General features: G+C 41.7%; 1 protein-coding gene across 1 annotated transcript; it reads left to right on the plus strand.

Moving 5' to 3' along the window:
* Positions 1 to 213: 213 nt before the first annotated feature.
* On the plus strand, positions 214 to 12,340 carry LOC144591802 (motile sperm domain-containing protein 2-like; the record flags this gene model as incomplete). Its single annotated transcript, XM_078395825.1, has 4 exons — positions 214 to 369; positions 4,190 to 4,276; positions 9,747 to 9,901; positions 12,269 to 12,340. Coding segments are annotated over 4 exons (470 nt in total), but the record flags the coding sequence as incomplete, so codon positions are not given.
* Positions 12,341 to 13,912: the final 1,572 nt, after the last annotated feature.

Consider the following 13,912-nt stretch of genomic DNA (forward strand, 5'->3'; position numbering starts at 1 on the left):
GACCGCTTCTCTGAAGAACCGCAATAGGTGTTCACTTGATGGGCTGAGGATTCACACAGTTTGTATTGGAAGAAAGATAGGAAAACTTAACTGCCTTTATATTTGAGCAGACCCATTTAGTTAAAAATACAGATACTTAAGATTTGATATCCAATTTTAATTATGTACAGGAAAAGATTTTCAGTTTACTAATATAATTTTCTTTTTCTGTAGATAAGGTTGAGAAATATGATTCTCGAGATGTTGAAAGACTAAAGCAAGATAATGTGTGGGTTGAGAGCTATTTGCAATGGAGACATTACAATGTGGATGATACTTTGAAAATGATTGATGAGAGCTTTCAATTTAGAAAAGAATTTTCTGTTCACGGTAAGTTGTTGGCAAGATGAAAATGTGAATACTTTAAATTGTCACACCACATCTTTAAGCCAGTCTTTAAAATAGCTTTGTATTGACACCTTTTGTGCCTACCTATGAATGTAAAACTTAACTAAAAACTTGCAATTCTGTTATGGAACTCATTGAAATAATGTACATCTTGACAGCTTCATAACAAATGCCTGTGTAATCACTTTTTGCTGCAGTATGATGTGTGCTTGAATGTTGCAAGATTGCATCTGTATTTGGCTGTGTGTGGGGTCGAAAAAGTAACATGTTGCCCAATTCTTGTATGCAGCAGGAAGCAAAAAGATAATGCTTAAGGAAAGTGTACATGAGAATTGTAGGCTTAAACTATAATAAATAATCTGCAAATGTTAGTACTTTTAGGCAATATTCCCAGGGAAGATGGAGCCTAAGTTGTCAAGAGCATAGGCTCTTGAATGTCACTAAAACTAAGGAGCTGATTGTGGACTTTAGAAGGGCTAAACATCCAAGGACGTACACGCCACTGGAGATAAATGGGTCTACAGTGGATAGGGTGAGCAATTTTAAATACTTGGGAGTCCGCATCACAGAGGATCTGACATGGGCAACGCACATTGCCGCACTGGTGGGTAAGGCAAAGCAGCGCCTTTACCACCTTAGACAGCTGAGGAAATTCAGAGTGTCTCTGAGGATCCTTCATTGCTTCTACTCTGGGGCTGTAGAGAGCATCCTGTCCGGCAACATTACAGTCTGGCTTGGGAACAGCTCTGCCCAGGACAGGGTGGCCCTGCAGAGAGTAGTGCGTTCGGCAGAACACACCATGGGAACTACACTCGCCCCCCCTGCAGGACCTATACATCAGGAGGTGCAGATCCAGAGCAAGCAAGATCATGAGGGACCCCTGCCACCCCAGTAACGGACTGTTCCAGATGCTACGGTCAGGCAAACGCCTCCGCTGTCACACTGTGAAAACGGAGAGGATGAGACGGAGTTTCTTCCCACAGGCCATCAGGACTGTCAACTTTTATAACTCCAGAGACTAAATTCTGTCTACACTATAGTAACTTTATTAACTTTATTTATATGCTGTAACTGTAATTCTTTTTTGTGCACAATCCGCAGGCATTGCCACTTTCATTTCACTGCACATCATGTATGTGTATGTGACAAATAGACTTGACTTGAGGTTGGATTCTTCAGCTGCTAAATGTAAAGATTAAGGAGTAAAATTTAAGCTTTGACAATTTTAGTTTCGAGATACAGAGTGGACACGGGCCCTTCAGCTCCCCGAGTCTTCGCCGACCGACAATCACCCGTACACTAGTTCTATGTTATCCCAGTTTTACATCCTACATACGAGAGGCAGTTTACAGAAACCAATTAACCTACAAACCTGCACAACTTTGGAATGTGAGAGGGAGCCAGTGCACCCGGAGAAAACCCATGCGATCACAACTCTGTACAGGCAGCATTCGTAGTCGGGATGGAACCATGGTCTATGGCGCTGTTAGGTAGCAACTCTACTGCTGTGTCTCTGTGCTGCTTCAATAATCAATAATTAGACTTTGAGTGTCTTTTCCACTCTAACTGAGGTAGGTCTGTGTTTTGTGCAGAGCTGATGCTACAATAGTTTTAAAAGTTTAAGGAGTTTTTAATCAAGACTATTTATATGCTAACATTATAATAGTAATTTAAAGTATGAATTTAAAGGTTTGTTCCAGAGTTTGCAACAAAATTGTAAATACTGAATGTAGTAAATGTTTCAAATATTATTAGAAACTGATCTTTTTTGAAATTGTACGACTGCACTAATTATTTTCTGTAGCATTTATCCTGGTAGCTTCATTTTGTATTTAGCAAGAAGTCGTAATTTATGGAACTATAACAATTAATCACAGAATAAATGAAGTAATGCCTTTATTGGTATTAGAGGTGTGAATGCTAATTACAGTTGTAAATCTGTGGAATTCTCTACCTCAGAAGGCAGTGGAGGCCGATTCTCCGAATGCATTCAAGAGAGAGCTAGATAGAGCCCTTAAGGATAGCGGATTCAGGGGGTATGGGGAGAAGGCAGGAACAGGGTACTGATTGAGAATGATCAGCAATGATCACATTGAATGGTGGTGCTGGCTCGAAGGGCCGAATGGCAATAGACAATAGGTGCAGGAGTAGGCCATTCAGCCCTTCGAGCCAGCACCGCCATTCAATGTGATCATGGCTGATCATTCTCAATCAGTACCCCGTTCCTGCTTTCTCCCCATACCCCCTAACTCCGCTATCCTTAAGAGCTCTATCTATCAGAGAATTGGTCTCCACTGCCCTCTGAGGCAGAGAATTCCACAGATTCACAACTCTCTGACTGAAAAAGTTTTTCCTCATCTCTGTTCTAAATGGCCTACCCCTTATTCTTAAACTGTGGCCTACTCCTGCACCTATTGTCTATTGTCTAATTAATGGCCGACGAGTTATTAGATGTTTGAGCCAGTACTTTAAAGCTTGAGTTTACTTTTTCTAACATGAAATTTGCAAATAAGTATATTTGGTTTTTAAAGATCATTTAGCAATGATAACTTCAAAATCATGCTGGTTGTTTAAAATAATATATTTTTTTCATGCGCTTTCCTGAAGTCGAATTCAACAGGTATTGGCAACCTATGTTTTTTACAAATATTTGTTGTTATCGACGTTTGAAAACATTGCATCTCTAAATCTTAAAATTGGTCAGTTGACTTTTTAATATTAGGTGCACATAGTCGGCCCCCTCACACCCAAAAGAGCTACAGGCTTTTTATTAATTACAAAAAATACATGTACCTGATCTCATCTAGAGTGTCATACAGCATGAAAATAGGCCCTTAAGGCCCAACTTGTCCATGCTGACCAAGGTGCGGGCCCGTTGATCTAATACTTGCGTGTTCATATTGCGTCACAACGCTTGTGCGCAGTTGTGTGAGGGTTGCCGGGGAGGTCCGGCACCCGTCCTGGCCTGCCCCCCACCTGACCTTCCTCCCGTGGTGCAGCGCGGCACAGAGAGAAGGTGAAACAAGATGGCCGCCAGCAGGACGAACATGCGGCAGCACCTTGCGGCCGCTCTCCTGCTGGCCGCCCGGGGCAGGGGTGAATTGCTCCCTCTCCCCTTTCCTCTTCCCCCCCCCTCGCCCGCCCCCGGGGGAGACTCCCCGGCCTGCAACGGGTCCACGGGTTGTCAGTTGGGGGAGGGTTGCCGGGGTGGACCGGCGCCCGTCCCGGCGTGCCCCGTGCCTGACCTCCCGTGGTGCATCGCGGCGTCAGAGAGAAAGTGAAACAAGATGGCCGCCGACATGACAAACATGCAGCAGTGCCTTGCGGCCATTCTCCTGCTGCTAGCCACCACAATGGCCACCCGGGTCTGGGGTGAGTGGCTCCCACCGACCCCAGGGGAGACTCCCCGGCCGGCAATAGGTCCACGGGTCGTCAGTTGGGGGAGGGTTCCCAGGCCCGCAGGAGAGGTTTGGACCCAACGGGTCCACGAGTCGTCCAGTATGTGTTAACGTCTTCATTTTTGTAACCTTGTGTTTTTCAATAGAGTTCAAAATGGGAATTGCTGATGGGGAACCCTGAGTAATTTTTTTGGCCTCCATTTTACATTGGGTTTAAATCAGTTTATATTGCTTCAGTCGCTGTGTGTATAACAGACCCAATAATTTCAGTATTGTATGCAGATTGTGAATCATTCTTGACAAATCATACCCAGAAATTTGCAATCTAAGAATATGTTGAAGTATGTTGAAAGATTTATTAACACATTGTATAAATCCATTTTTATTATGTATACTTGTTACAGATTTAAGCGAGTCAAGTCTTCCTAAATGGACTTTTGAAACTGGAGCTGTTTACCTACATGGATATGATAAGGAGGGCAACAAAATATGTGAGTTTTGTTGTTTCATTGCTGAATTTAATTGATAGATTTGGTGGTTAAATGAAGTTGAAATCCAGATCATCATTGATCTAATTGTACGGTGAAGTAAGTTTAAGAGCCAACTGGTTATGCTTTCTTTTGACTGATGACATCAAATGTTTCTACACTTAGAATTATACTTTGCACTAGAATTTTTTAGTAGTATAATTGGCTACAAGGATGTGTCATGGGTTATTGTTTGGTTAAATAAAGCTATGTTGTTACTTATTGAGCTCTTGGGCAGAGAAGTTCAAAGATGTACTCTGGGTGAAGACATTTTCTTATCTTCACACTAAACAACCAAACCTTTATTTTGAGACAGTAACTCCTGGTTTGGAGAACTCGGGCAAACCAGTGCCCCAATCATCAACTCTGGATTTGTAAGAAAGAACTGCAGATGCTGGTTTATACCGAAGATAAACATAAAGTGCTGGAGTAACTCGGTGGTTCAGGCAGCATCTCTGGAGAAAAAGGATGGGTGACATTTTGGGTCAGGTCTGAAGAAGGATGGGTGACGTTTCGGGTTGGAACCCTTTTTCTCCAGAGATGATGCCTGATCTGTCGAGTTACTCCAGCACTTTGTATCCACAATTCTGGATTTATCCTTTTAAGCCCCATACTCATTTTATATTTTTCAATAAGAACAGTGTATTCTTCCAAACTGGAGTGCATAATGTGCTCAATCTCTCTAAAACAATGATTCTTCTATCCCAGGAATCAAAATGATGACCGTTTGCTGCACTCCATTACAAATATATCCTTTTGGGTAGGAAGACCAGATCTGTACGCAATATTCTTTTTGGCCTCTACAATGCTTGCTGAACCTGCATGTTAAGCTAAATGATTTGCATACATTTGAGACATTCTGTTTCCAAATACACAGGACAAGATGTTAGAAATCCAAAGTGCCAAATGTCAACTTGCTCCCGGTGGTAATGGGAGGCTTATGCACTCACCTATTCTCCTCCGATGTTGAGAAAGGCTAGGCAGACACGTCATTGGGGTTATCAAGTGGGCACCTACTTTCATCGACGTTTCGCTGATTGGACCCACGACGTCTCCAGTAGGCTCAGCAGTGCATTCTGGCGTCCCAGAACCACCCCCCTCTGCATCTGCCTAGCCGGCTTATTTGGGAGACCAGATGGGGTCTTTCCTCTTCAGCCAGAGCCACTGGCTACTCCGCTCTGCCACCTGTGATGTTTCCTTGATAGCCTGGCGTAGGGCTTGTCCGCTGATTCCCAGGTCCTTCATCAGACTTACGGTAGATGTTGCCACAAATCCTGGACATCCAACTTCTACCGGGCAGATCTTTGCTCTCCAGCCCCGCTGTTCTGCAAGGTCTGTGTAGCGCAGTTTCTTTCTTTCAAAGGCTTCCTGCACAGCATCCTCCCAAGGGACTGTGAGCTCCACAAAATACACCATGCGCTGAGAGTTGGACCAGAGGACAAGATCAGGCCTCAAGTTGGTGATTGCTATCTCTGGTGGAACTGTAAGCCGTTGGTCCACATCCACCAGCATCTGTCAGTCCCGGGCTGCCTCCAGCTGTCCAAACCTTGTCCTTGGTGGAATTTTCCGTTGCTTTTGTTCCCCCTCCCGAACAAAGGCAATTGGCATAACTGGGTTGGTTGTTCTGGGCGGCAGGGCATTGTTGGTGGTTGTCCTGCCTTCCAGAGTCGCTGCCAGGCATTTGAGCACTTGATTATGTCTCCAGGTGTACCGTCCTTGGGAGAGGCTTACTTTACACCCAGTGAGGATGTGCTTAAGCGTGGCTGGTGTTGAACACGGGGGGCATGATGGATCTTCGTCCAGCCATTGGTTGAGATTTTTTGGGCTAGGAAGGACATAATAGGTTGCCCGAATGAGGAAGCTTATCCTGCTCGCCTCCATCTCCCACATGTCCTTCCAGCTGATCTTCCGCTTTTCCACACTCTCCCATCTCATCCACTGGCCCTGTTTAGCTTGCGACACAGCCTTGGCACACCTACTCGACTCCTACTGTCCTTCATCAGTCTTACGGTAGATGTTGCCACAAATCCTCGACATCCAACTTCTACCGGGCAGATCTTTGCTCTCCAGCTTCGCTGTTCTGCCTCCGCTGCAAGGTCTGTGTAGCGCAGTTTCTTTCTTTCAAAGGCTTCCTGCACAGCATCCTCCCAAGGAACTTCGGCCGTGACCAACTTCCGGCGCTCCAGTGAGGATGCCTTGTTCCAGCAAGGTCGCTTTCCGCCAAGCCCTAAGCCACTTCGTCCGTGTTGGACTTGCCCAATCATGTCGCCTTGGTGGAGAGTAGATTTTGCCTGCTGTGTCGCATTCTTAGCCGTCCACTTCCTTCCTGTTGCCAGGGTTGGGGCAGCAGCTCGGATGACAGTGTTTCTCGATTCTGCCAGGGTCATCTCTAGTCTGACTTTAGTGTACTTGAACTCCTCTGTGAGGCTAGAGAGAGGCAGCTGAAGTACCCCCTGACCGTACAGGCCTACGTTGCTCAGGCATCGAGGAACACCTACCCACTTTCTCACAAAAGAGCTGATTGTTCTTTCCATCTTCTCAACTCTTGTGAGGGTGATGTCATACATGGTTAGTGGCCACATAAGGCGAGGTAGTAACCCAAACTGCAGGCACCAGATTTTCAGCTTTCCAGGCAACATGGATCGGTCGATGTTTGCTAGACCTTTGATGATTTCTTGCCTAAGCTCGTTTGCCTGATCAGTGTCCTTCAGTTTAGAGTCATACCATCTCCCCAGACTTTTGATTGGCTTCTCTGACACAGTTGGGATTGGTTCTTGATCAATGAAAAACCTTTGATCCGTCAGTTTGCCTTTGATTATAGAAATGCTTCTTGATTTGGATGGCTTAAATTTCATTCTAACCCCAGTGATGTTCTCTTGAAGCTTCCCTAAAAGGCGCCTGGTGCAAGGTGCTGTTGTTGTTATGATTGTCATGTCATCCATGTAGGCCCTGATGGGTGGTAGACGGACTCCAGACTTCAGCCGCTCGCCTCCCACCACCCACTTGGAGGCCCTTATGATGACTTCCATAGCCATTGTAAAAATCAATGGGGAGATGGTACACCCTGCCATTATGCCAATCTCCATGCAGTGCCATGTGGTGGTAAAGTTTGTCGTGGTGTAACACAGCTGCAGATCCAGAAAATAAGCCTTGACAGGGCTTGCGATGGTCTCTGGTATCCTGAAGAAGTCAAAGGATGCCCACAGGAAACTGAGGGACAGTTCCGAACGCATTGGCAAGGTCAAGGAAAATGACATGCAGATCTCTCTTCTTTTCTTGCAGTCTGGATTTGGTGCCAAATCATGCTGGTATGTTCGAGACATCCAGAGAACCCTGGGATGCCTGCTTTTTGGACTGTTGTATCCACAAGGTTGTTTCTCTCTAAATAGCTGGTCATCCTCTGAGCTATGATGCTGAAGAAGATTTTACCCTCTACATTGAGGAGACTGATAGGGCGGAATTGGCTGATATCTGTGGATTCCTTCTCTTTCGGAATCAGGACTCCATCTGCCCTGCGCCATGCTGTGGGTATAACACTACTGTTTAATGTTTCACCATTTAAAAAAAAAAAAATCTGTCTTTTCTTTCTCCACCAAAGTAGATAACTTATTTTTTCCATATTCTATCTGTCATGTTCTTGCCTAGTTACTTAATCCTCTATCCTCTGAAGTCTTTTGTGCTGCCACCTGCCTTTGTGACATCAGTGTCTATGGAATTGATGTGATATAATGCATAGAACTATATTCTGCACTCTATCTTCCCCTTTCCTCTATTTGTTGTGCTTGAATTTGACCCGATTATATTCGTATAGTATGTGATCAGATTGGAATAGCATGCACAACAAACCTTGTTACATTTACTGGTACAGTGAAAATAATAAACCTAAACAATATAATTACTTTGACATTGTATGATTCCCTCATTCATTTCATTGCAATAGATTGTTACAGCCGTAGACCAAGCATAGATCCTTGCAGCTCCAATGGTCACAGTATCCCAACTCATATAACCCATTTACACTTGTTCTTCAATATTTTTCTTAAATCTCATAGTACCTTATTGAAACCTAAAATTAAAAAAACCCACATCAGCCTGTTCGCCCTATTGTCTCCACCTATAACAGACTTTCCCTCTGCTCTGCCTCTTCTACCCTGCAATTTAAAGCACACTTTTTTTACACTGCTTTTGACATTGACTTTTTCTTTCCACATGGATGCAGCATGACTTGTAAAACACTTCCAGCAAATCTTGTTTGCGTTTACCAGCATCTGCAGTTTTATTTTGCTTCTGTGGCTTCTGAATAAATAAGCAATCAATATGATTGGCAAAGGCTCTCAGATAAAGCCAAAAAGAAAAAAAAATCAATTTAGTAACACAGAAACCAAACTAAATGTTGAAAGAAGTCGGAGACAAATCTTGAGCAATTATTGAAAGTTGAAGGAATAAGATTCATAAAGAAACGAATTATGATTGCAGGAACGGTTTTTTGGCAACATTTAAAATTGTGATGCTACTAGGTAGTGTGATATCATGAGTCCTAACATTTTCTGATGTTTATCATGTAAAACCCTAATTTCACATCCTTCATGGGCATCAATGCCAAATTTCTTGGTGTAATGTCAATATAGTGGTTTCTTGTGAGCTGCAGGCCATGTTGGACAACTGATTCTGGGTTTCTGTTTACCATTGCATGTGTGGACATTGGGAACTGATGTTCCATGTACTTCCTGATAATGGTAAATGCTGAAGTCTTCTCGTATTCTGTAATAAAATCTGGGCCTCAGTCTGTTTCATTTTGCCAATTACAGCGGTGATAAACTGCATGAAAGCTTAACTGATTTTTGCTGAAACAGCCCCACCAATGTCCGTTCTAATGATTGTGGGGGGTTTTTGCTGACATTCATTTCTTTGTTGACCTTTCAGATTTTTGTTAATGTCTGCATATTTCAGTACAAAAGCAAAACGTAAAAAATAATATGTGTAAATAATTGTGGGAATTTACTGCAGTGGCATAGTGGTGTAGCAGAAGAGCTGCTGCCTTACAGCGCCAGAGACCCAGGTTTGATCCTGATTACGGGTGCTATCTGTATGGAGTTTGTACGTTCTCCCCGTGGTTTTCTCTGGGAGCGCTGGTTTCCTCCCACACTCAAAAGACGTACAGGTTTGCAGATTAATTGACATCGGTGAAATGGTAAATTGTCCTTAGTGTGTAGGATAGTGTTAGTGCATAGGGTGATCACTGATTGGCACGAACTTGGTGGGCCGAAGGGCCTGTCTCGCGCTTTATCTGTAAAGTCTAAATTTCATAATGGTGAACATTATTTCTGAGCTAATTTAATAACCTAGTGGATAGTAACACCAATACTGTCTTAATTTGCACAACTAAATTGTACCTGACTGTTAATCAAACTGTTTTTGACATGATTTTTGCCAGTTTGGTTCAGAGTGAAATTACACATCAAAGATACAAAGACAACTTTGGAAAGAAAGAAATATGTTGCCTTTTGGTTGGAACGATATTCTAAAAGAGAGCAAGGAAAACCTCTAACTGTGGTATTTGACCTGACTGAAACAGGATTAAGCAATGTAGTAAGTGCCACAATATTATCTCTTTTTTTCAAATCCATGTACCTTTCTTGCTGTTTTCTGCAGCTAAATGCTTTTGGGCTGAGGGTGAGATACTGGTGGGGTGGGGGTTGCTTTGGTTTCATCTTATTACCAGAAGTTTTATCCACATATAATGTTTTTCTTTGTCAGGAAGTTCTCTTATTTTATGCCAAATCCAAAATGAATATCTAAAATAGATCATGTCGCTGTATTTTGAAGTGTGACCAATCTGAGTTTCTTTTTCCTGAATCGTAAACTGATCAAAAGTCAAGGTTATGGTATTGTCATATCTCAGACAGAACAAGCATGTGAAAACACTTGCCTTTTTGCAGGCAGGTAGAACATTTGCATTGCCTTTTTTCAAGGCACAGATGCAGTAACAAAAAAACTATTCCCTAATCTTTTAGCTGGGTGTGGAAATCTAGCTGAGCAGAAATCAAAACTGTTACAAAGAGCACCTCTGTTAATTGACTGTGCCTGGCAATAAGATGTCGATCTGCACTAAGCAGTAGCACATTTTCTATAGAAAGTCCTTTTCACTCCTGAAATGTAATCACAAAATGCATTTCAACAATATTGTGGGTGTGTCTGAAGCGTAGCATTTTGGATCAGGCATTAATCTGAAATGTGCTCTGCTTTCTCAGGGTTGATGCAAAAGATTACATTGCACTATTTGAAAAAGAACAGGAGAATTCTTGCAGTGTTCCAGTGAATATGTATCTGTCAGTCAACATCACTAAAAGACTCACACAGAGGGTGGTGGGTATATGGAATGAGCTGCTAGAGGAGGTAGTTGAGGCATAACTACTATAACTACATTTAAAATACTTTTGGAGAGGTACATGGGTAGGAAATATGGGTGAAACACTGGCAGGTGGGACTAGTGTAGATGGGGTACCTTGGTTAGCATGAGCAAGTTGGACTGAAGGGCCTGTTTCCATGCTTAGGACTTTGTCATGACCTAATGCAAATTGGAGGGGTTTGGTATGCATATTATAATAGAAAAAAACTTAAGATTATATTATTCCCATCATAAGTCCAATACCCAAGTCAATGGATTTTTTTAAGGCAGAGATAGATTCTTGATTTATACGGGTGTCGGGTTATGGGGAGAAGGCAGGAGAATGGGGTTAGGAGGGAGAGATAGATCAGCAATGATTGAATGGTGGAGTAGACATGATGTGCTGAATGGCTTAATTCTACTCCTGTCACTTATGAACAAATAAGAGGCCTTTTTTGTTCAATAAATCCAGTATTGTCAATATATTTTTTAAACCAAAACCTTTTGAGTAGTATCTTGCTTTCAGGATCTTAGCTACCACTGTAGACTAGTAGAAGGTCCAAGACTAAAGTCATTTGGAGGTCTGTAAAATCTCTTTCGAATGGATACCTTGGTTATCAATCTCAGTAATAAAATGTACTATAGTGAAAGAAAGGATAGTGGCCTAGTTCTGTTAAAATGCTGCTCTCTTGTGTTTCATCATTTTTTTAAGTTGGAAATTATTTTAACAGGTGTGTTAACAGACTACTTTCAGAAGTCAGGTTTGAAGATCATTTTTCTTTGATTTAGAAAATCATTAGCTTAAGCTCCCTCTTTTAGGAGTTGTATTGAATTGATGGAAATCTGCTTGTGGGTTTTGATGAATTTTTAGGAAGTAACAACATGGAAAAATCACTTGCGTAGAAGTTACAAAATGCAGGAGTAACTGAGCTGGTCAGACAACATAATTGGAGAACATGGATGGGTGGCGTTTTGGGTCAGGACCCTTCAGTCTGATGATGATGAGGGAAGGGGAGAAAGCTGGAAGACAGAAGGGGCAGGGCAAAGTCTGGCGATTAATAAGTGAATACAGGTGAGACGAGTTTTTTGATAGATTGATGGTTGGCCAAAGAATAAGGGGATGGAGGCCCCCTTCTCTTCAATAACCCCCCCCCCCCCCCAGGCCTTCCCTATTCCCCACCAGGACACACCCATTTCTCCTCTGCCGCCCATATTCCTTCCTCTGGTGTCGCAATTCACACTTAAATAGCCACCTATCCATTTTTATCAGAGATGCTACCTGACGAAATGAGTTACTTCAGCACCTTGTGTCTTTTCTTTTGTAAAAAAAAATATATCTGGTTTCTTGTTTCTCCATTATGTAGAAGCTGTTTGAACTTGCCAGCAGAAAGAAAATTTCAGATTAAATCATTTTGATAGAGGTCACTAATTCTAAATTAGTTTTCTACTTAGTAGCTCTGAAGTATGCAGGGTATAGTGAAACTACTTGTTTTCCAGATGAAACCATTGAAGATTTGTTGTTAACATTTTTTTTATTTTAAATCTTTACATTCTGTTTTGATTTCTAGGACATGGACTTTGTACGTTTTATCATCAACTGTTTTAAGATCTATTATCCTAAGTACCTTTGTAAGTACTTTGTAACACCTTTTACTAGTTTGCTTCAAATATGTTTTTCTGTTTTGTTTTGTTCCCTTAATTGGATATGCTCATTTCATGATGGGGGTGGATAGGTGGTAAGGGAGCTCCTATAACGTGATTAGATGCTAAAAATAAATGTGTACTTGTCTGAATCCCTCAGTCTGCTTTAATCTTGAAACTACCCCCTAAATACCTTGTGTAATTAGAGAATAATTATTTTACCAGTAGGTTTTGGCATTGAAAACAAGGTAAAAGTCTCAAAAGTAATAAGTAGGAAAAATGAAAGGGGAAGAGATTGCTCTAGTACAGAAGTTAATGTCAGTCTTTTTTAACTAATTAAACTGGATTTTCTGATGCATGCATTCATTTTTAGAACCTTTCTTTTAATGTTACACTTTTGCCACATAATCAGAATAATAATGCCATCCAAGGTGGGAAGCAAATATTCAGTAGATACTCAACACCACACTCTCTCTCTTACTTTGCCCAGCAACATGTACTAATTAAAATTTTGGCACAGTTTAATAATCAGCAATGTTCAGTAGCTTTGGCTATAGTTAACTGCAGTGTAGGAAACGTGGCAAGAGATAATTACAGTAGAGTAAACCATTTATGAACTTTCAAATGAAAAGAAAAATAGGGAGATCCAGAAGCTAAAATTTACACTTTTCAATCTCTGATTTGTTTTCTCTCTTAAAGCTTTCTGATAATTTTAAAATATTTATCCTCTAGGGAAATGCTAGATTCTACCACCATTGCTGTTTTCTGTGGCAATTTGATATCTTAGCAAACTTCTATTTGACAAAATAATGATTTTCCAGTTACTGATGCCACAATATTCTGCTTCTAATATTTGAATATTGCAATTTAAACACCTCCCAAACCTTGGTTCCCGTGCAGCTGAATCAATTATTGCTTCTTTCACAAAGTAAAATTTGCGCATAATGTTGTCTTAGTGGTTGAGCATGATTATGGCCATCTTTCTTTTGAAGATCCCAAGAATAATATTTGGAAACCACAAATGTTAATTTAAATGGGATTAGATGTTACTTTGTTGCATTTTTACAAAATCTGAAAGATGTCCTTTATTAAAAATCCACCTACAGTTACTCTTTAGGGCTTGGGTAATTGTGCCTCTCAGACTTGAGTTACCATGTTCTGCTATTGCTTATTAATGAAGAAATAGAGCTATACAACATGGAAACAGGCCCTTCGGCCCAACTTGCCCACATCAACCAACAAGCCCCGTCTACACTAGTCTCACCAGCCTGTGTTTGCCCCATATCCCTCTAAACCTATCCTTTCCATGTACCTGTCTAAATGTTTCTTAAACATTATGATAGTACCTGCTTCAACTACCTCCACTGGCAGCTCGTTCCACACACCTACCACCCTTGTGCAAAAAATGGTTGCCGCACAGATTCCGATTAAATCTCCCCTCCGCTCACCTCAAACCGATGTCCTCTGGTTTTCAATTTCCTCTACTCTGGATAAAAGTCTATCTTTTACTCTCATAATTTTGTACACCTCTATAAGACCATCCCTCATCCTCGTGCACTCCAAGGAATAAA

This window comes from Rhinoraja longicauda, unplaced genomic scaffold (genome assembly GCF_053455715.1).
Source record: "Rhinoraja longicauda isolate Sanriku21f unplaced genomic scaffold, sRhiLon1.1 Scf002008, whole genome shotgun sequence".
Lineage (NCBI taxonomy): Eukaryota > Metazoa > Chordata > Chondrichthyes > Rajiformes > Arhynchobatidae > Rhinoraja > Rhinoraja longicauda.